At 40.3% G+C, this 21,602-nt stretch overlaps 1 protein-coding gene across 3 annotated transcripts in view; it reads left to right on the top strand.

Annotated features, from left to right (window-relative positions):
• The window catches only part of crybg1a (crystallin beta-gamma domain containing 1a), a 51,501-nt gene that overhangs the window by 17,808 nt on the left and 12,091 nt on the right, over positions 1 to 21,602 (top strand). Inside the window, exons 2-5 of one of the 3 annotated variants that reach the window (XM_078276822.1) lie at positions 3,866 to 4,007; positions 10,227 to 11,653; positions 13,098 to 14,188; positions 15,886 to 21,149. In XM_078276822.1, coding sequence (XP_078132948.1) covers positions 3,866 to 4,007; positions 10,227 to 11,653; positions 13,098 to 14,188; positions 15,886 to 21,149 — 7,924 coding nt within the window. Of the gene's footprint in view, positions 1 to 3,865; positions 4,008 to 7,223; positions 7,320 to 10,226; positions 11,654 to 13,097; positions 14,189 to 15,882; positions 21,150 to 21,602 lie in introns of those variants that run through there. The other 2 variants (XM_078276821.1, XM_078276823.1) reach the window with 2 other exon arrangements.

Below are 21,602 nucleotides of genomic sequence, written 5' to 3'. Positions count from 1 at the left end.
GTGTAACCCTAATCCTTATTTGACATAGATATAGTTCAAAAAATGTAAGATGGTTTTATACTTGCAAAAATATAATCACTCGCAGCTTTAGTATGGAGATACTGTGGACGCCTCAGGTACTGTGATCAGCTAGGCCTGCTTATGTTTTCTCCAAGCTTCCTTTGGTGCTAGAAAACATTGATCAGAAAAACACCACGCAAGTCCTTCTTTTCAACACGTCACACTTTGTGATCTGGAAAAACCACCAAGTGAAAACATGACACAGCCCGAGACTGTCAGGGTGTCTACTGTACGGATTACAATCAGCAGACTAAAAATGCTTAATGCTTATAATGCCCATATTTAATGCTGTCTTTTTTAAACCTTATCCTTGCACTGCTATAGTTTTCATATTACTATGTCTACATTATTCTCTTATATTGTCCATATTTAATGCTGGTCTCTAGACTTTATCCTTGCAGTATTGGACCTATTTGCACTACCACCATGACACACACACACACTCATACTGAATCACAGGGTCAGTTCCTGCCCTGTCACTGCAAGCGTCTCATGCTTATACATCCCTTAGTACATTCATGCATTCATCTATCTCTCTATCTCTCTATCTCTCTATCTATCTATCTATCTATCTATCTATCAGTTCACATGCTGGAGGCATCTACAAGGGAACTGTAACATTTGATGATACAGCATTAATCCAGGGTAAGAGTTGTGAGTTGCTGTTGCCTGTTACTCATTTCACCTACATGTGTCAGCATGATCAGGCTCTGGTGTAATTTGAATTCCCATATGGCCATATTTGATTGAAAGCAACAGGTTTATGCTTGTTCCTTGAAGGATGTTAAGAAAAAAAAAAGGAAATCTAGATAGACAGGATGAAGCTTGTCCATCAAACAATTATTTAATTTGATCAGCACACTTGTAATACATTGAAAGTTTTTTTTTAATTGATTTTACTCAGAAGGACATGAAGGTCATTTCCTCCCTTTGAATTCTTCCTATCTACCAGCAGTGACAGCGGCGTTTGTATTGTTTCACCATGTGACTGTGTGTGGGTGTGTGTTTCATTATGGCAAAATGTGGTCCTGGAGACACATACTGTCATGGAAACTACCAGAGAGGCAGGTTTGAGTTCATTGTCAGGTGTCAATATATTCTGTCTGCCTGCGGGCAGATTTTGTCACCTTTTTATATCGTACAAACGCTATGAGTCACAAAACTTTGCAAGTGTGAAGTTGAGATCAAAATGAATGCAGAGTTCCAAGATAAGTGTGGTCTGTGCAAGGACGCTGTAACACACACACACACACACACACACACGCACACACGCACGCACACACACTTTTTACTCCCTGCCAGATTTGGCGTAATGGCTGGTGTGATCTCAAGATGTTCTCTGTTGTTTCTTTACTCTTTCTGCAAAAAACAATGCCCTCATCCTCTGTTTACTATAATCCTTGTCTTAGTGAATGCACGTGGGGTCTGTCTATGTTACAGCAATATTTGTTTTGAAAAAATGACTTATAGCAAAAGAACACAACAAGCTCATTAATAAATGCAAGTGTACCAGTGAACAAGACTGTGATATACTGCACATATCTCTATCAGGTCATGCAAATATCATTATGAGGTTTTAATATCTCCAGCAAAGAGACACAATCAGATGTTCAGCCTGTTTCATCAGGCATAAACGTGAAACTACTTCGGGTCATATCAGGTGAGGCGTGGAGTTGGGTATGGCCGGTGTGGGCCGATTGATCGCACACAGCTGCACAAAGCATGTAAACATGGTCGAAACGTTACGTACAAGTCCTCTGGATCTACTGTTCGAACTCTAAAAGCATAGAACAATTCAATATCCACATACCGTACATTATTGTTTAACATGACTTCACAAAGTACATGACTATACCTGTTTTTACACCAAACGACATTGGGTGTTGATCTCCATTTTAGTGAGAATATCTTCCTCCGTCAGTACACCAGTCAGTCATCAACTGCACAGCCTCACCTTAAAGTCTTGGCACATTTGAACACAGCATTCCTTGAAAACCAGTCTAGCTCTGCCCCCTTGTGGGGAACCACTGCATTGCAAAGTTGTGGCTGGGGACATGTTGCTGCTGAATGGAATACTGTAAAATTGGTGTCACAGGTGGCAATAATATGCTATCATATTGCTGTTATGTCTTTATCGTTATGTTATGTCTTACAGTTTTTACTGATTGCCTACACACTGAAATCAAAAGAATTACACAATTATCAAAACCGTACACTCAAGGAGAAAAACATTGGCCCATATGTGCACCACTATAAGCACAATGTCAGCCTCACACTTCTTGCTAAACAATACACACAGTGATTTGCAAAACACTAAACACACTTGTAAACATTAGACACAGACGTATACCATAATGTCACTTCTATGCAATTCCAAAGCACTGACTGTCTTTTTTTCTTTTTTTTCTTTTGTTCTGTGGAACACATCCATCAGATATGCAAACACATGACACATTAATCAGGTTTAAGCACTATAAAAATGCAGCAGGTAAGTCTAGTATTTTCTATACTATTTTTTTTTTTTTTACTGTAATTGTAACCTGCACTGGATACAGTATTTTACGTTTGTCTTTTGTTTGCTGAGCTAACAGTGTTATGCACACCACTGTAGTAGCATGAAAACTGGGACATGTTGTTGTTGTTGTGATTCTCCATGTTGACTGATTTGGGTATATGGAGAGAAATAAATAATATTTTCCTCAGTCTGCAGCATTGGTCTTGTGTAGTGTTTGGTGAACTTATTGTATATTTGCACTTTCTCTGTGTACTTCATTTACAGTACTCTAATCACAATGAAGTAGAATTGCTAACTGGTTCAAACAGAATTAAGTCATATGAAACGTGTGTGTTTCATATGGTAACAAAATAGGATTTTTATTTTTTTTAATTAGTGTATATTTTTTGCAAGAGTGATTTATTTTGCAAAGGGTCTGAGGTGTTCTGCTTATTGTGTGTAGTGTTTTGAAAAACCAGTCCCTGTTTTCAAAATAGTGCTTAAGCAATCGGAAAAAAAAACTGTAACAAACTATGCTGAAATAAGTCCTCTCTTACCTTTTTATGTACTTTGGGAGAATTGGTGACATCACACCTGGAGGCTGCCATAGGCAGACAGTTTGTAGACAGTACAGCATTGCTTAATGTTCAAATTGAGCACATCTGTTGTTTAATGTGGAATGATGTCTGTCATTCTGTCATTGTATTGGACTGCTGGCTGCTCAGAGGACTCTTTGGTTACACAGACTGGGTGTGATTCGTCTGTAAATACTTTGCGGCAGCTGATTAACTTCAGCTGCAGAAAAAAAGACACTCCTTTTTAAAATAGATGCACCTCCTCATGCCTCACACGTCTTCTAGAATCCTCGATGGCACTCTAATTGCTCAGCGTGCATGGTTTGCCGCTGGGGAGTGAATGTTGTCCGTCAAGTGTCATATTGTCTGTCTCCAGCTCTGTTTTCCAACTCAACGCAAAGGCAGAATGGGAAACGTCACTGCAGTTAAGAGCAATTAGAAGTGACAGTGCACCTAACTGGGGACTAGACCAACACTGCACCTTATGTTTGAATAGGTGCAAAAACGAGTACACATTCACAGAGATCAAAACTGGCATAATTGTTGTCATGACAAGGAATTTGTTGAAAACATAGTACAGTAGAAACATAAGCACTGTACATTGAGAGGAGAAACAAAGGCCAATGACATAACATCCCCCCCCCATATCTCTCTCTCTCTCTCTCTCTCTCTCTCTCTCTCTCTCTCTCTCTCTCTCTCTCTCTCTCTCTCTGTGTTTCCTGCCTCTCTTCACCAGGAGCTACGACCAGATGAGTGTTTCCACAGAGTGCAGTTTCCGGACTGAATCGGACTGGGACCCTTATTCTGAGTCTACCTCCATGATCAGCTTCGACATGACTCAGCCACACGGGCCCACTTCCCCCTCAAAATTCTTTAAGGTGGGTTTTAGCAACACATTTTCACATTTATTATCAGCCTTGGATGTTACAGATTGTGTGTGTGTGTGTGTGTGTGTGTGTGTGTGTGTGTGAGATAATAGTTATTTATAGCAAGCCACGGTCAAATCATTACTCATTTCTCGATAAAAGCATTGCTTTTAAGGACCTTACCCTAAATGCAGTCCATGTGTTACTTTTCTAGAGCTAACTTTTTTCAGTGTTGGTAAGTATTCTCAAGTATGTGTTAGTACAATTTTGAGGTACTTGTGCTTTACTCCATTTTATGCTACATTATACTTCTACTCCACTACATTTCAGAGGGAAATAGTGTAGCCTACTCTTTACTTCACTTTAGTTACTAGTTATTGATACAGATTCTATGTATAAAACATATATGTTATGATGATCTTAAAAAATGTGATGCACGGTTATACAATAAAAAGAATATATTGTTCAGTTTAAGTTCTCTCCCTATTAACCAACTGCAACAGTGACATGCTGCTTTCACATTAATGCATCAGCAATAATAAACCAATGATATAATAAATAATAGTATACCTATTCTGCATTTTGAAGAATATTTTTTACATTTAATACTTTAAGTACATGTAGCTAATAATACTTTTAGTGAAACTGTCAATGTAGGACTTCTGCTTGGAGTGAAGGATTTTAATATTGCAGTGTGGATTTTAGACTCTGAACACTTCCTCCATCACTGCTTTTTTTCTGTCAGATTCCAATTTTTAATGAACCAAAATCAAAAAACCAAATGATTTGATCAGTGAAGCTTTTGGGTAGGGCTGTATATTTCGCTGTTACAGCTATTCTTTTCATCAATTTATATACATACTAATAATTTCATTAGCAAGAGAGAAAGAAAACACTGGGTTATAGCTTCACTACAATGTTTTTTAAATTGTTTTTATTGTGTTTGCTAGTTCAATCTTTAGCTTTTCTTTCTAGTTTATTATCCAAACAGCTGCACAAATCCATGACAGCACCAGTCTCAGACTGTTTTCTTTCATGTCTGCCTGCAGGGGACAGTGCTAAATACTCAGTGACCAGTTAGCCTGTCATAGGTGATTCAAATAAGACATTTAGGGACTGTGACAGTGTGCTTCCCCTTTGAGATAAAATACACTTAATCCTATGGGATTTCATTATCCCTGGGCTATTTCCTTAGACTCAAACCTGCTCTCAGTAATATTTGTGTCAGTGGGAGTCGTTAAGAAGCAGAGATGTTCACAAGTCATTTTTTGCAAGTCCAAGTCAAGTCTCAAGTCTTTGAGCTCGAGTCCAAGTCAAGTCTCAAGTCTTTGAGCTCGAGTCCAAGTCAAGTCTCAAGTCTTTGAGGGACAAGTTCAAGTCAAGTCTCAAGTCTCTGGCCATCTGATCTGTCCCTAACACTGTATTGTTAAATCTTATGAATTCAAAACATGTCCTGTAGCTACCATCCAGACAGTACAGTATCAAAATCAGTTGTAGGGTAACTTAACACATCCCTCTAGACCTCGGACCTGGTGAAATATTAACCTAAGTCTGTCACATCATATGGATACAACTATAAAGATACAATCTGCCTGTTCCCAGCATTAGCACAACACTTTGCGATGGTTAGCTTGTTACCTGTGACGATATATGCTAAATGTAACGTCTCTTTCACTCAAAAAAATGTCTAATGTCGAAGTGGAAATCAAGAGAAAAGTGGCAGCGCCACACCAGTTACAGAACAATATGCATCTCAGTGTCAGTCCAAATTACACACAATAAGCAGTATGAACTCACTGATGTAATGCCATTTATTTTCTAAGTGTTAGTAGGCTCAGTGAAACTGAGTCCAGCGCGAGGGAGACCCGACTCAGAGGAGGAGAGGTTGGTGAGGCCAGCGTCTCCACGGCAGGTGACAGTGCGCACGGATCCACTGTGCCACGCATGGATGAAATAGTAAATAGGACTACAGTAACAGAAATATTTGCAGAATTAAGACAGTGAATACGGCCCAGTGTTTGGTGGACCGGCTACACCTTGTTCACTTAATAGCCTACAAATCATCCACGGGATCAATTACGCATCACATGAGTTTACCCCCCCGACACAGCGTTTGTTCCTGGGGAGATGGATCTGTGCGTCCCGCCTCCTGTGCGCCATGGATGTCTGAGCCTCAGCAACTACTAACTATAAGATACAATGTGCCTGTTCTCAGCATTAGCACAACACCTTGCGATGGTTAGCTTGTTACCTGTGACGATATATGCTAAATGTAACGTCTCTTTTCACATTAGTGTGTGAGTGACTGACCTATTTAGGTGCGTTTTGAGATGCCTGATGAAGTCCGACGTTGTTGAGCCGGCATCATTTATCTTGGTGCCACACACTTTGCATGTAGCTGTTAGCTTACTGCCTCTATTTACCAAGTTATTGAAAGCAAAACTAATGAGAAAAGGTGCAACTCCAGGAGGATTTGGTGTAGCCATCGGCAATGCATTTTTTGATATGTGAGTGCGTGCACATAGGCACATGCGCTACGTTGCACATTATGGCAAAGGGCAAGGGACATGCAGCTCGCCATACGTTTCCCCGTATATGCGCCAATAAAAGAAAATAGAAATACATGAATACATTTTTATTTAAAAAGCTATAATTGCATGAAAACAGGTTGTTGACGAGTCTCGAAGCTCGAGTCCGAGTCAAGTCTGAAGTCTTTTGGGTTGAGTCCGAGTCAAGTCTGAAGTTCGTGCGACTTAAGTGCGACTCGAGTCCGAGTCTCAGACTCGAGTCCCCATCTCTGTTAAGAAGTGATACTCAAGTTTTTTGTTCCCGTGTTTTAAATATGACGGGCTTAAACTCCTGTGAATCTTCAATAGAGTGTATATAAAACCAAGACTAATTTCTTTGGGTCGAAAGCTGAGAAAACTAAAATATCAACCGGCTTTGTTTACACTTTGGCATGGAGTGTGAAAAATGGTGTAATTAAGATCAACACCATTGTGCCTTTTTATTATCATTACCTGCGGCTGAGATCAGATAATGAAGCAGAGCTTTGGCTGACAGATAAGGAAGTTGGCCATAATGCACACACTTATGGTACTATGTCTCCACCTACCTGGCATGTGTCATTGCTATGAGTAAATATAAGAGGAAGTTCTTAGTGGAGAGCTAATTGGTTGATGCTTTGCTTAGAGGGACGACAGGTAGCCATTCAAGACTTCAACATACACTGGACACAGGATACGGAATTTATGCCTCTTTTTTTTTTTTTATTTACTCTGCTTCAACACAGTGGATTTGTGAATGAGTCTAAACGACCTGGAGGTACAGTATCACTGCTTCTACTTCATATTAAAGCAAAAAACAATCCTTGATCCAAGCGAGGCTGTTCACTTAGGTTTCTGCATTTCATTTAGACATGAACTGGAAAACCCGACCGTAGGCTGTTTTCAGCTGCTGTTTGCCCAGTGATATAATGTCAATGTTTGCCAACACTTGACTGTGTCGAAACAGGTTTTTAAGTTATAGAAAACGTACTGAAAGTACTTAAATTTAAACTATCGGAGCAGTTAAGATCAATACAAATTGGATTGCACGTGTATTTACTTAGTCACCCCAGTACTGGATCAGGGCACCGTTAACCCATTTCTCTGTTCAGTTTCTCTGCCTAGATGATAGGTTTAATGACTCTTGACTGACACAAACCGAATTCTTGAATGCTTGAATAAAGGCACAGCAGATAACAGATGTCCTATTGAGTTACCCAGCTTTAGAATGAGGAAGGGTGGGGTTTTCTCCAGCAGGCCTATAGTATCCACACCCTTTCAGTATCACTGGATTGTGAATTCTTTTTGCTGTTTTGCCATCTGAAACATCTTTCTGTACTGTATTTGTGATGCAAATGGCCATGCCCTCAAGTCAGACACTTTGTTCAGAGCTGGGATGTTTAAAGTGTACACACACACACACACACACACACACAAGTCATTGCAGCCAGTACTGCTTGTCTGCTTACAAGAGAGGACTCATTTATTTTCTATGTAATCTGCTGCATAAGTAGGACACTGGCTTTCATATTTAACTTTACGATCTGAGCATTAATTAGACACAGCACATCAGAGGAATTTCACCGTTTAGACTTCAGGAAGTCAAAATGGTATGTAACTGCTGCTTTTTTACACTGTGGTTCATGTTCTTGTCCTAACATGTGCTCTTTATACTAGTTAGCCAAGTTTCGCAGGGTGTGTTTCTCGTCGGCATGGTGTTTTCTCCTTGGCCGTGATAGAAATCCTGTTTAAAAAGTGCCATGGCAGCACTACAGTGTGGTTTGTAACTGACTACCCAAACACTTGGAAGTCACTGCGGCTGTTTCACACCGTACTTTAATATTAAATAATAATATACTTCTCATTGATTATTAGGCTCTTTTTGGACCCAAGCCTTTTTTTGTCCGTCTTGTCTTTTATTGCTTATGTACAGTTGGTAGCCGTGATAACTTAAGTGACCCTTGAGCTGAGCATCAGACGTTTTTTATCGGTCTAGTTAGTCATTGGTTGTTTTACCAGTGTGTTGTTATTTGCACCAGGGTGTCTGCATTTAACTTGCTCAGCTTGGTCTAGTTTTGGGCTCTGTACCATGTAACTGTTTTAATAGGCATCAGAAAATACATCTTTAAACAACTTCAAGTGCTCATATTATGCTCATTTTCAGGTTCATAATTGTATTTAGAGGTTATATCAGAATAGGTTTACATGCTTTAATTTTCAAAAAACACCATATTTTTGTTGTACTGCACATTGCTGCAGCTCCTCTTTTCACCCTGTGTGTTGAGCTCTCTGTTTTAGCTACAGAGTGAGACATCACACTTCTGTTCCATCTTTGTTGGGAGTCGCACATGCACAGTAGCTAGGTAAGGACTACTAGCCAGTCAGAAGCAGAGTATGAGGGAGTGCCATGCAGCTAGGCGAGCATTATAACGTGTGTTACAAAGTGACCACGTTTGTCTCTGAAGTAAAGGCTGGACTACAATAGAGCTGTTTGGAGCAGTTTGTGAACAGTGTTTTCTGTTGGAGATGGTAAGTCCCTTTGGGGTGGACTTTGGGCTTTTTCACTTTGTAAACCTATAACGTGCACAAAAAGATAGATATATAACACAATAAAGGAAAGGGGAAAAGCCAAAAAGCATAATATGATCACTTTAAGTAATTTATAGTAATTCTATTATCACAATTAATAATACTATTTAGCTATTTTGTAAGTTACTGAACAAAAAAAAACTAATTTCCCTATTTAAAAAAAAAAAAAAAAGTATAGCTACAAACAAAACACCACACCAAATATCATTTTTAAATTTAACACTTTAAAGTTTCTTTAAATATTTATCAGTTAATTTCCCAAGTATTATCAGTTACTTTTCGAAATCAACATGAACTACTCTTCACATCTGCATGAATTAGATCCTTTTACTGGCTTACATTATACACCCATATGAGCTGCGGGGTGCCCGGCAGTTTGAAAAAAAGTATGGGGTCAAGGAGCGTACCGATATTTTGGTACTGAGCAGTCCGAAAGTAACGGTCCTTGATACCCATCCCTAATCCAGAATAAGCCTATTAATGTTTATTTTTATTTTTAAATTTTTTTTATTCTGTAATTACTTTTTCCCAGAATGTCTGTTACATTGAGCAAAACCAAAGAAATATGACTAAATGAGACATGGTTTTGGCCACATTGTCTCGAACATTTGTCACTAATCACTAACTTATATTTTAAATCTGTGTGATAAAATACTGCATCTGTATTTTCTATACATAATCTCTCCAGAAACTTAATTCAGTAGTATTCTTATATATTTTATCCATCCTTATCTTGTCCCTGTTCTGAAATTGTGTGTGATTTTATTTTGTTTCTTTTCAGTTAGGTCATAGTTTTTCCTAAGAAATTGAAAAAGTGCATTGTTTAGTGACTTAACCACTAAATTCCAGATAGTGTAAATAGCATCTAACCTGTGTGTGAGCGTAGTATTCCATACATACTGTAGTTCCTCAAAGGAAATGTATGGCAAATTATGTCAAATTTTCTAACTTAGCTGTTGGCTAGATATCTGTTGAAGAACATACCTTAAGTTGTTTTTTTTGCAAAGCCAAGGAAAAAAGTGTTTGCCGACTGCTCTCTCCACCTCAATATTTATCTTCCTATATATCTTTCAGTTTCTTGTGTGTCCTCTTTCAGAGTTCGGAGGACAAGAGGGGAGTGTTCGATCGCCTCAGCAATTTCTTTAACCACAGGAGAAGAAAGAGCAGCAGCAGGCGGCATTCAGAGGCCTCCGATTCAACTTCCCCAACGTCCCCCTTGTCTCCACATTCACTCCAGTCTTTACAGGAGGATGGCCCAAAGACACCAACTCCTTCTCGAAAAGACAGTCAGCTAACAGGGTTTTCTTATGGAGAAGACCGAACGGGAGCAGAGTATGCTGACACCCTCAGTTCCAGTCCCAGCACCTTAAGCGTGGCTTCTCTGTTGACAGACGGAGCAGAGCTCCCGTTCGCAGATAGTAACAGCAGTGGCCGAAGCAGTGTGAGGGAGGTGCACGTGTGCAGGGTTAGCACAGCCAGCGGTGGAAGCAATTCTGGGAATGTGACTCCCACCACTCTGGATCTTGCTACTACCACTCATCCAAGTGCTGATTCGAGCTCAACACTAGGCTTTGCCGAGTCAGTGGTGGAGAAAGTGAGCAAGAGGCTGCAGGTCAGTTTGGATGAAAATGTCCTGAAGAATACAGAGCGTTACAGTGAGGATAATGCAGTTGGTCGGACCACGCTGTTGGCGTTGAACACCCCCCTTTCCAAGGCAGCTGAGACCCCAAAGTCACCTAACTTGACTTCTATAAGCTTAGCGTCAAATAAAAGATCAGTGAAAGTTGGAGAGAAGGGGCACAGGACTGTGCTGAGAGGAATAACTTTAGGCTCTCAGTCGTCCACCTCACACCTCATCTCGACCCAACAGGGAGATGAAAACTCCCCGGACATAGTGAGGGAAAACAAGAGGAGGGGTCAGGTATTCTCTTGGGACACTGCAGCCGAAGAATTTAGCGCGTCACCTGAGGAGGAGCAAGTGCCCAGAGGAGCTTCTCCTGTCCAACTCCACAAAGCCATATGGGTGGAAACATACCTGGGGGCTGAGGAGGAAGAGGAGTGGGAGGGGAAGAAAGAGAAGGATATAATTCAACGAGGGGAGGAAGGCTTCAGAGCGGACTCTCCTCCCGTGCTGGCTATACCTGTCACAGTAATTGCTGAGGACGACTCAATCCCCCAGTGCGCTGCAGAAAGAAGGGCTTCTACCCCCTCCGAGACTTTGACGTCCAGTGGCAGCTTGCCAGAATCAGCCATCTACTTGGCACCGACTACAGGGGAGTTCCAAACAACCTTGCCACAGCCAGAGGAGCCTGACACTGGCATAGGCTCAAAGCAAAGTTCACAAAAGGAGAAACGCAGATCGAGAGAAATTCGTGTTACGCGCAAGACTGTAAATCTGCCTTCGAAGCACAAGGTATTTGCCCACAAGGTGTACGTTAGCCCGGAGCCAAGTTTGGATGGGAACGAATCAGCGGGAGAAAAGCTCGGCGGAGTTTCGACTTCAGAAACAACAGAACGGAAACTGTGAGTACCTTTCCATTTCAATTTTTCTGTGGTTACTGTTTAATATTCCCTTTGATCCTGGAGGAAACCTAAAGCAGGGCAGCTTAAGAGAGCTACGCCTGCATGCAACCTGAGCTCTGAGTTCCCAAGCTCCCTTGTACCAGAGGAGAACAATAAAGGGCTGAACCTGCACTGAAATATTCATGTACAGTACATCTAATCATACAAAAACAGTGACATTTTTGTATAAAGTAATATAGCTTACACTGCAAATTCATAAAAAGCATATTGTTACTTAATAAACTATACATGTAGAAATAATGGAGTCAGGATTACTTTTCTTATTGTCTTATTATTGTAGAAGTTTCAATTGAAATGAAGGTCACCTTTGCTGTGTTTACCTATGGTGTATATTCACTACCTGAATAAGTATTTCATTACAATCTGACGGGCAACTGGCGACTACTGCCTGCACACTTTTGTTTGACTTACATCGTTACACTTAGACACATGCCTATGGAAAAAAAAGGTATGGCATTCATACAGATAAGGCTCTCAAAAGAATGAATAGTGGTGAGTCTACAGTACACCACGAAGACTTGGATTTACAGTTTCAGAACTACTGCAGGGGGGGTTATTTATAAAGGTAAATAAGTTGCTAGAGATTGAAGACTTGATGTAAGGACTGGTGGAATCAAAAGCGAAACTTGTATGTTTAAATATTCATTTGTATAAAATATTCACAAGTGAGCCAAATCTGAAGTCACAGAAGAAAATAATCACAAATGTGTAAATTGATATTTACATAAATATATCACACAAAGTGAAGAATCTGCACCTTGACTTTTGCACACTTCTTGCGATAAATGTGGTGCAAAACAAACTTGACAGTGACAATCTCAACATACAAGTTCAGATTTGTGTTCTACAAGTTTTCACATCGTATTCCAAGTTTCCAAGCTCTCGCATTTTGCAACATATTTACCTTCATAATTATTTTACATAACTGAAGTTTCACCACACACAGTTTTAACAGTAGTTTCTTCACCGTTTGAGTTAAAAATGGAATAAAGCCTCAATTTAAACTTTCTGTAAAGACACCAAAAACTTCATAATAAAGTTTTTTTTAATTTACTTTACATTTTGGAAAATTAGGTTACATATTTTTTGTACAGACGTGAGAGCGGTATCAATCCTCTCATCTAACAAGCAAGAAAGCGACGAAGCGCATTTCAAACTGTCAAACTTTTCATTTAAGTTATTTTACTTGCATGAATATACTTTACCATTCCAACAGGAGAATAAAATGAAATTGACTATTCATTGTTCCTTATTTAAAGGCTCATGCAGTATAAGGTTACTCTAAAATATTTCTGTTAATGTCTCTCTCTCTCTCTCTCTCTCTCTCTCTCTCTCTCTCTCTCTCTCTCTCTCTCTCTCTCTCTCTCTCTCTCTTTCCCTTTAGACTCCAAAACAACAACAATGTGGAACTCAAGGAAGCCAACCTTGAGTCATTTCCAACAACAGATGAGACTACACACTCTGACACAAATACTCCTGAACCCCTAGTTAAAGAAAAAACAGACTGTGAGGCCTCTGACTTTGAAAATACCTCGGCAACCTCAGACATGTCCCAAGCGGTGGGATCTGGGGTAAGAGACCCAGGGACTAACCAGGTTACAACCTCTAAACGAGGGGTTAAAGCAGCAGCAAAAAGTCTGCATACCACGGCAAGTGGAGCAAAGACCCCATCCTTAGCAGCTGGCAGCAAGGCCAAAATTGTGACAACAAAGGCTAAGGCCTCCACAGAGAGCACAAAAGTGGGAACATCCAGTGATATGCCACCAAAGACGGAACATAGCAATGATATGCTACCAACATTAAAAGATCAAAGCACCAGTGGTCCCTCAAGTCCGATAGGTTCAAAGTCTAAAATCCCCAAAAGGTCAGCATCAGATGCTGATGTGAAATCACCAGTGACACCAGATAAAACATCAGTGACTGATGCCTCCGGGCCAGTGTTCACTGCTAAACTGCAGAAACAACCCAAAACCAAAGAAGCTTTGAAATCTCCAGTCACTACAACCAAAGCTGGCAGGAAGCACAGTTTTGAAGAAGCCAAGGGAGGGAAAGCTCTGCCAGGAGCCATTTCTCCCACAAAAACATTACAAAAGACAGGAACCAAGCTTATTAAAGAAAAGTCAGATGAGGACAGTGACTCTATAAACCTGTTCAATGGTGTGGAGAAAGACCACGAGGAGAATAGTACTAAAACAGGACAGCCAACTGGCAGGGAGGGCCTGGATGTAAAAAAACAAGGGCAAAACTGTCTGGAGAATAATGCCTCCCTGGCATCAAAGAGTAGGTTGCCCATTTCATCTCCAACAAGAAAGAAGAACGATGAGATAACTAAAACAAGTGGCACCAACTATAAAAAAATGACATCTGGTCAGACAGATTCAGACCGATCCAAGCCTGTCCAAAAGCTGCAAGTAACTCCTGGCGAGAGACCTGGTAGTGAGACACCACCTCCGCTCCCTGAAAGTCCCAAAAAAGGTAAGACCGTACGATCACAACATGTTGTATGCCAGATAGGAAATCTGTCGTTCTAGTACTGTTTACACTTCATCGTCATTATATCAAATTTATTGGGCCTCTCTGTTGACAGTTAACGAAAGAGCAACATTGAAAGTTCACCTTGAGGTAGAGCTGGGCAGTATATCGATATTATATCGATATAGTGATATGAGACTAGATATCGTCTTAGATTTTGGATATCATAATATGGCATAAGTGTTGTCTTTTCCTGGTTTTAAAGGCTGCATTACAGTAAAGTTATGTCATTTTCTGAACTTACCAGACTGTTGTAGCTGTTCTATTATTTTTACTTTACCCTACTTAGTCATTAGGTCAACATTTACTGATGATTATTTATCAAAAATCACATTCTGTAAATATTTTGTGAAAGCACCAGTAGTCAACACTACAATATCGTTGCGGTATCGATATTGATTTGTATTCCTATTGATATAGGTATTTGGTCAAAAATATCGTGATATTTGATTTTCTCCATATCGCCCAGCCCTACCTTGAGGTTTAACAATTGCTTGTGTTTTAAAGGAATTGTTAGACATTTTGGGAAATGTGCTTATTTACTAAAAGATAAGATTGATATGACTGTGATATCTGGGAGGTGAATATGTAGCTACTGTCTGCTTAGCTTAGCACAAATACTGGAGACGGCAAACAGCTAGCCTGGCTTTGTTCACTTAGCAGTATTGCCTACTAGGGGTGTAAGAAAAAATCGATACACTTGAGTATCGCGATATTTTATTTAGCAATACTATATCAATTTTCAAAAATATGTGCAAAAAATTTGCAAATGTGCAAAAATTTGTGCAAAAATATTCATGTAAGACAGTGGTTCACATTTATGTTGTGTTTAAACCCCCTACCGCTAGATGGCTATGCTGAGACGCACCACTAGTGTCCTTGCCTAACAGTTCCTAACAGTACCTGACTTTTTGCTAGAAGCTAACAACGTAGCTATGGCTGAACTTTGGCCTACTTTAGCATATACAAATTAGCTCACTAAGAACCTGTGAACCACAATCCCAAACTGGCAGTTGGATTTTCTATGTACTTAATTGTTTACCTAAAGTAAAATTCTTTGACTTTTATGGACATCATGTCTTTTTTTTAAATATTAGTTTTTCTAAAATTATACTTTAAAAAAATCCCAATATATCGCCTTACGCACAGTATCGAAATATATTGCAGTATATTGAATCGTATCGCGTATATTGAATCGTATCGCGATACGTATCGTATCGCCAGATTCTTGCCAATGCACAGCCCTAATGCCTACCAGCACCTCTTCAGCCTACTAATTAACACGTTAGATCTTGTAACACGTTATAACATGTTGTTTTTAAACTTAAATAAGGTAGATTTAACGTGTTAATTCATGAGCTTTAAAGTTGCTGGTAGGCAGATTTTGTTCCCTTTGGACAGATCAAGGCCTTTTTGTTTTCATGCTAAGCTAAGCTAATCATCTTCCAGCACCAGCTTCATATTTACCCCACAGATATAGGAGTGGCATCAATCTTTTCATCCAACTCTTGGCAAGAAAGCAAACAACAAGCAACTACTATGGAACTACTCTTTAAGGCGAGGACATTTTTCGTCATTCAAGATAGTTTGTTTTGTTGTTGTATTAAAACTGTGTGCATGCGTGTGTGTGTTTCCAGCAGGAAGCATGCTGTCGACCAGACTATCCAAACACCTCTCTAAAAGAAGCATTAGCCAGGAAGAAAGTGACTTTTGTGTCTCTCCACCTCCTACCGAGCAAGAGGAAACCGTCTCATCGAGGCTCTCCAAACAGAGCGACATCAAACACCACAAAAGTCCGGTAAAGGATTCAGCTGATCCCTCATCATCTGTAAGCAAGCTTCCTACAAGGAGTCAAATAGTAAAATCCAGAAAACATTCACCAACTAGGAGTTCTGCAAGCACATCCACATCTAAACAGGACTCAAATCAGAACACTAACACAGAGGCCGTTGTCAAAGCATCTGAGAGTGTCACAGCAGATGTGAAAGACAATACTAGTGGTGACAGATTAAGATTCAAGTTTCCATCTACAGAGGAACAACAGCACATCATAAAACTCCCAGGCAATCAGTCCAATACCAGTGAAAACAAGCTGAAAGGAAAAGAGACAAAGGAATTTGAGGAGAGCATAACCAGCCCTGCAACTGAGGAGATTTTAAAAATCCATCCAATACAAAGAAAAGATGTGATTATTTCAGAAAACACTCCAGTAAAAGTTACACCAGTTACAGGCCCAGGGACTGTGGTATTGCCTTGCAGAGAAGTTGCCAAGGCAAATCCATCTCAGTCGCAAGTTACCGATACTAATACTGAGAGTGATTGCCAGGGAGGGCAGCATGAGACCAAACAAAAAGTTAAGTCTACATCTAAGAAATCTCAAATTCAAAGTGACAACACTGCACAAGAACAGAAAACACAGTTTTCACAAAAGATTTGTCCAGAAGAAGTGAAAGAGAGAGACATTTTAGAGACAACCAAGCAAATAAGTAAGACAAAACCAGATTTAATCCAGGAGAGACGCCTTCCAGAGCCAAATTCTGCAGTTTGGGCTCAGGACACAATACCAGCTCATGAGAATGAAACTAATATGTCAACCAAACCTGTTGTGGTTGACATTACTCACTGTGACATAATCACCCACTCTGGTCAGGAAGGTGTTATGCCCAATAGTGTTTCCCTTGAAGAAACAAATAAGGTCACTTCTAAAGAAAATAATATAAATAGTCTTCCTGCTAAATTGGACTCAAAAGACCAAGATGCTGAGCCAAAACATGTACTTTTAGCCACTTCCATTGCTGTTTCAGTTGATGATCTGGCCCGTGAAGAGCAGCAAAAACAGTTATTGAAGGATCAAACCACAAATATCATTCTTAGAAATGATAGATTGCCCACGTTAAGCAGAGATTTAGTTAACGATTTTGAGGTAGAGGAGAAAAGTAAAGAGGAGGCTGGCAGGAAACCAGCAAAGGCTTTGGAAATTCAAACAAAGGTTGTTTGTGAAATGCCCAAGAATGTTGAAAATCAGCTGGACAAAGAGCCTCTTTTACTGGCAGGAAAATTTGAAAGTCAGGAGAAAAACTCAAAACCAAATGAAAAGCTGAATGATGCAGCAGTGGAAAGCACTGACTCACAGAACAGTTGCAAAAAGGAGCTTAAGGGCATAACTATCGAGAATGAAGCAGAGAAAGACATTACAAAAACACAGAAGCCAACAGATCTATCATCAGAGGAGAATCGTTTACAGCCTGACTCAGAGGAGGGACCGCAGACAGTAGTTACGGCTGCCCTGGAAGAGAAGATGACAGAAGCAGAGCAAGCAAGAAGTGCAATCCATGAAAATACAGCCAGTGTGGTTGATACAAAGCAGAAATGTCAGATTGTCTTAAAAGAAAATGCAGACACTGGTGATAAGGACAAAGATCAGCAGATGAAGACATCAACAGAGAAAAATGAACAGAAACCCAAAGTTCTTCTAGCCAAAGATGAGAAGGTCAGGGATAAGGATGCAAATCAGGGGGACAAACACGCTGATGTTGTTAAGAAGAGTCAAACTCCAGAACTAAACGCCATAAGCTCTGGAACTAATACTACTAAAGAAGATAGCCAAACAAAGGATTTATCAATGAAGAATTTACCAAATGAGATTTCAAATAAGACCGCTGACTCCAAAGTTAGGAGGCACAAGGAAGAGAAGACTGTAATTGCTAGAGACCAAGATGACGACATTGAAAAAAAAGAGGAACATGCTTCTAGATCAGCAGAATCCAAATGTCCAAATGCTAACCTAAAACAGGAACTGGAAATGGTAAGAACAGAAGCTCCAGAGAAGATATCAGAAAGCCAAACTCAAGAAATAAAGGTTGTAAGCACCAAAACTCAGAGTGCTGATGGAGCCAAGGAACAGAAGACTTTAATTGATAGAGACCAAGATGAGGACATTAGAAAAGCACAGGAAAATGCTTCTAGATCAGCAGAATCCAAATGTCCAAATGCTAACCAAGAACAGCAACCTGAGACAGAAATAGCTCCAGAGAAGACCACAGAAAGCCAAGTTTTACAAATGGATACAAGTCAAGATCTAAAAGCAGTAAGGAGTAAAACCCAGAGTGCTGAAGGTACTAAAGAGAAGACTGAAACAAAGGATCCAACAATAAAGAGTTTGGCGAATGAGACTGCAATTATGCATGCTGACAGTGAGGTTAGTGTACATGACCAGTTATCCATAGTTGTTAGAGATCAACATGCAGACATAACCAAACCAGATATAAGCAAATCAACAGAATCCAAACGTCCAAATACTGACCTAAAACAGGAACCGGAAATGGTAAGAACAGAAGCTCCAGAGAAGATATCAGAAAGCCAAACTCAAGAAATAGAGCTCGTAAGCACCAAAATTCAGAGTGCTGCCGGTATCGAGGAAAATACTGAAGCGAAGGATTCATCAGATAAGAGTTTGGTGGATGAAACAACAATGAGAACCGAAGCTCCAGAGAAGATATCCGAAAGCCAAACTCAAAAACTAAAAGATGTAAGCAGCAAAACTCAGAGTGCTGATGGAGCCAAGGAACAGAAGACTTTAATTGCTAGAGACCAAGATGAGGACATTAAAAAAACACAGGAAAATGCTTCTAGATCAGTAGAATCCAAATGTCCAAATGCTAACCAAGAACAGCAACCTGAGACAGCAAAAGCTCCAGGGAAGACCACAGAAGTTTTACAAATGGATACAAGTCAAGAACTGAAAGCAGTAGGTAGTAAAACCCAGAGTGCTGAAGGTACTAAAGAGAAGACTGAAACAAAGGATCCAACAATAAAGAATTTGGCGAATGAGACTGCAATTATGCATGCTGACAGTGAGGTTGGTGTACAAGATCAGATGTCCATAGTTGTTAGAGATCAACATGCAGACATAACCAAACCAGACATAAGCAAATCAACAGAATCCAAACGTCCAAATACTGACCTAAAACAGGAACTGAAAATGGTAAGAACAGAAGCTCCAGAGAAGATATCAGAAAGCCAAACTCAAGAAATAGAGCTCGTAAGCACCAAAATTCAGAGTGCTGCCGGTATCGAGGAAAATACTGAAGCAAAGGATTCATCAGATAAGAGTTTGGTGGATGAAACAACAATTAAACCGGAAGCTCCAAAGAAGGTATCAGAAAGCCAAACTCAAAAACTAAAAGATGTAAGTAGTAAAACTCAGAGTGCTGATGGAGCTAAAGAGAGGACTGAAACAAAGGATTCACCAATAAAGAGTCGGGTGAATGAGATTGTAATTGAGAATGCTAACTCTGAAGTTAGCAGCCAAAAGGACCAGAAGCCCTCAATTGTCGAAGATGAACATGTGGAGATAAAGAAACCCGAAAAAAGCTCTGAACAATCCACAGATTTCAAAGCCCCAACTGCTAACCCAGCTGTTTTCACAACTGAAAAAGCCGGTAGTCAGACTGATAATAAACAGAAGAAAAGAAAAGAAATTAAAGAGGATGTTGATGTTGAAAACAAAGTGACAAAGCAGGAGCATGAGCAGATGAAAGCATCAAAGATAGATGGCAAGCAAGAGTCGGAACGCATTATTGTAAAAGATGCATCTAGCAGAAAAGGTGGTGAAGAACAAAAAGACAAGCCCACTGTTCCAGATGAAGTACTTAATAGCCCTGATGCTCAGAAGAATAAGGAAAAAACAAAGACAGATGGTGATCTGAGACAGAAACTGCAGACTTTAAGAGAAGAGAGAACCATAAACCTCAGTGATCAACAAAAGCCTTCAAAGCCAACACTCAATGGCAGTTTGTCTCTTTCTGCGACAGCGGAACCACCTTCAACATCTCAAAGTACTCAGCAAAAGAAGGAATCTCCATCTAGCTGGTTAGATGTGATGCATCAAAAACAGAAGAAGAAACATAAAAGAAGACTAAATGCCTCAGCCAGTGAGGATAACTCTCTTGAGCCTGATGACTTTGATTTGAATTTTATCAGGAGCATTAAGGAGGGCAGCATTCCGTTCTCACTGCCTCCAAAGAGGCATGTTCGTAAAAAGTCCCCATCTCCACCTTTTGCCCTGCCAGCCATCAAGGAGGACCATTTTGAGAGAACGTTTGATCCAGAGGAATTCCAGTTTGGCTTAAGAAAAACTGGCAAAAGTTTTAGGGATCCTTCCCCAGCTATGGTGCTTAAACAAAAAGCAGCCGATAGGAAAGGACAGACCCTAGAAAAATGCGCAGAAGATAATGCCATGCACACATCAAGAGACCATATCAAATCACTTGATGAGGTGGAAGGAAAAGATGGAGTCAACGAGGGGACACACGTTGAAGCAGGAAAAGAAGAGGGACAAAACAATGCAGAAGAGCCTGGGAAGCTGACGTCACGACTTGGAAGGATGTCCATCCTCTCCAGCTTACTGAGTTCCCCTCATTCCTCCAGGAAGACCAAAGAGGAAGCTACCGCCGCCTCAAATAGCACACGTTCTAACCAACAACAGGGCCTGCTCTCACTTGCAAAGCAGGAAGTTGTTGATTCATCTCTGTCTGCCGTTGAAGCAGATAAGCAGGGTGTGAGAGGTGTAGATCAAGGCCCACTTGTGGGTGGTGGTATAGGTACAGGTAGTGAGTCAGCACCCAACCACTCCTCTCCTCCTCTGCCCTTGTTCTCTGAGATAAAGCTGCCTGTTCATTTGGAGAAATACCTCAAGAAGAACAAATCAGAATCTGAGGCCTCCCAGGGCTCTACGCAGACAACTAAAACTAAAATGAATCCTGAGGGTTCTGTGATAGACCAGGCCTCGACAGCAGGAGTACCCAATGTGGATGTGAGCCTGAAGGGCCCTGCAGGAGTGCCTCCAACCAGCAACAATAGCCAGCAGACTTCTAGAAATGGACTTACTACTTCTAGGACTAAGGTAGGAATTTCAATATTTTATTTCATTGTGGCTTCAGTTAGTTTTTTTCCGAATTATTACAAACATTCTTTAGAAAAAAGAAATAACAGTCATTCAGAACCATTCAGGCTTTGGGCTGCTAGGCTTTTACACAACACATTGATATTTCCTAGTTCATTTTCATGGTGATATGTCTCCGTTCTATATACTGTTCTTTTGTTTTTTGCTGCTGTTGCAACGAAGTCATGAATCATTTGCAAGTGAGGACAGGTCAAAGGAGCGCGTCCTCCATCTGGAATTTTACCCAGAGAATCTTTGCCTAGATCAGCTCAAAGCGCAACTGCAACGTCACAATAGGACATTTGCACTAATATGCAAATAAAGGAGAACTATGTAAAAACCGTGTTTGGGTTAAGATGAACACAGTGTGCATGGATGATACCTACCTACTGCACAACAAGTGTTCATGTCTCT

This window comes from Sander vitreus, chromosome 20 (genome assembly GCF_031162955.1).
Source record: "Sander vitreus isolate 19-12246 chromosome 20, sanVit1, whole genome shotgun sequence".
Lineage (NCBI taxonomy): Eukaryota > Metazoa > Chordata > Actinopteri > Perciformes > Percidae > Sander > Sander vitreus.
This window is presented reverse-complemented; position numbering and strand designations above follow the sequence as displayed.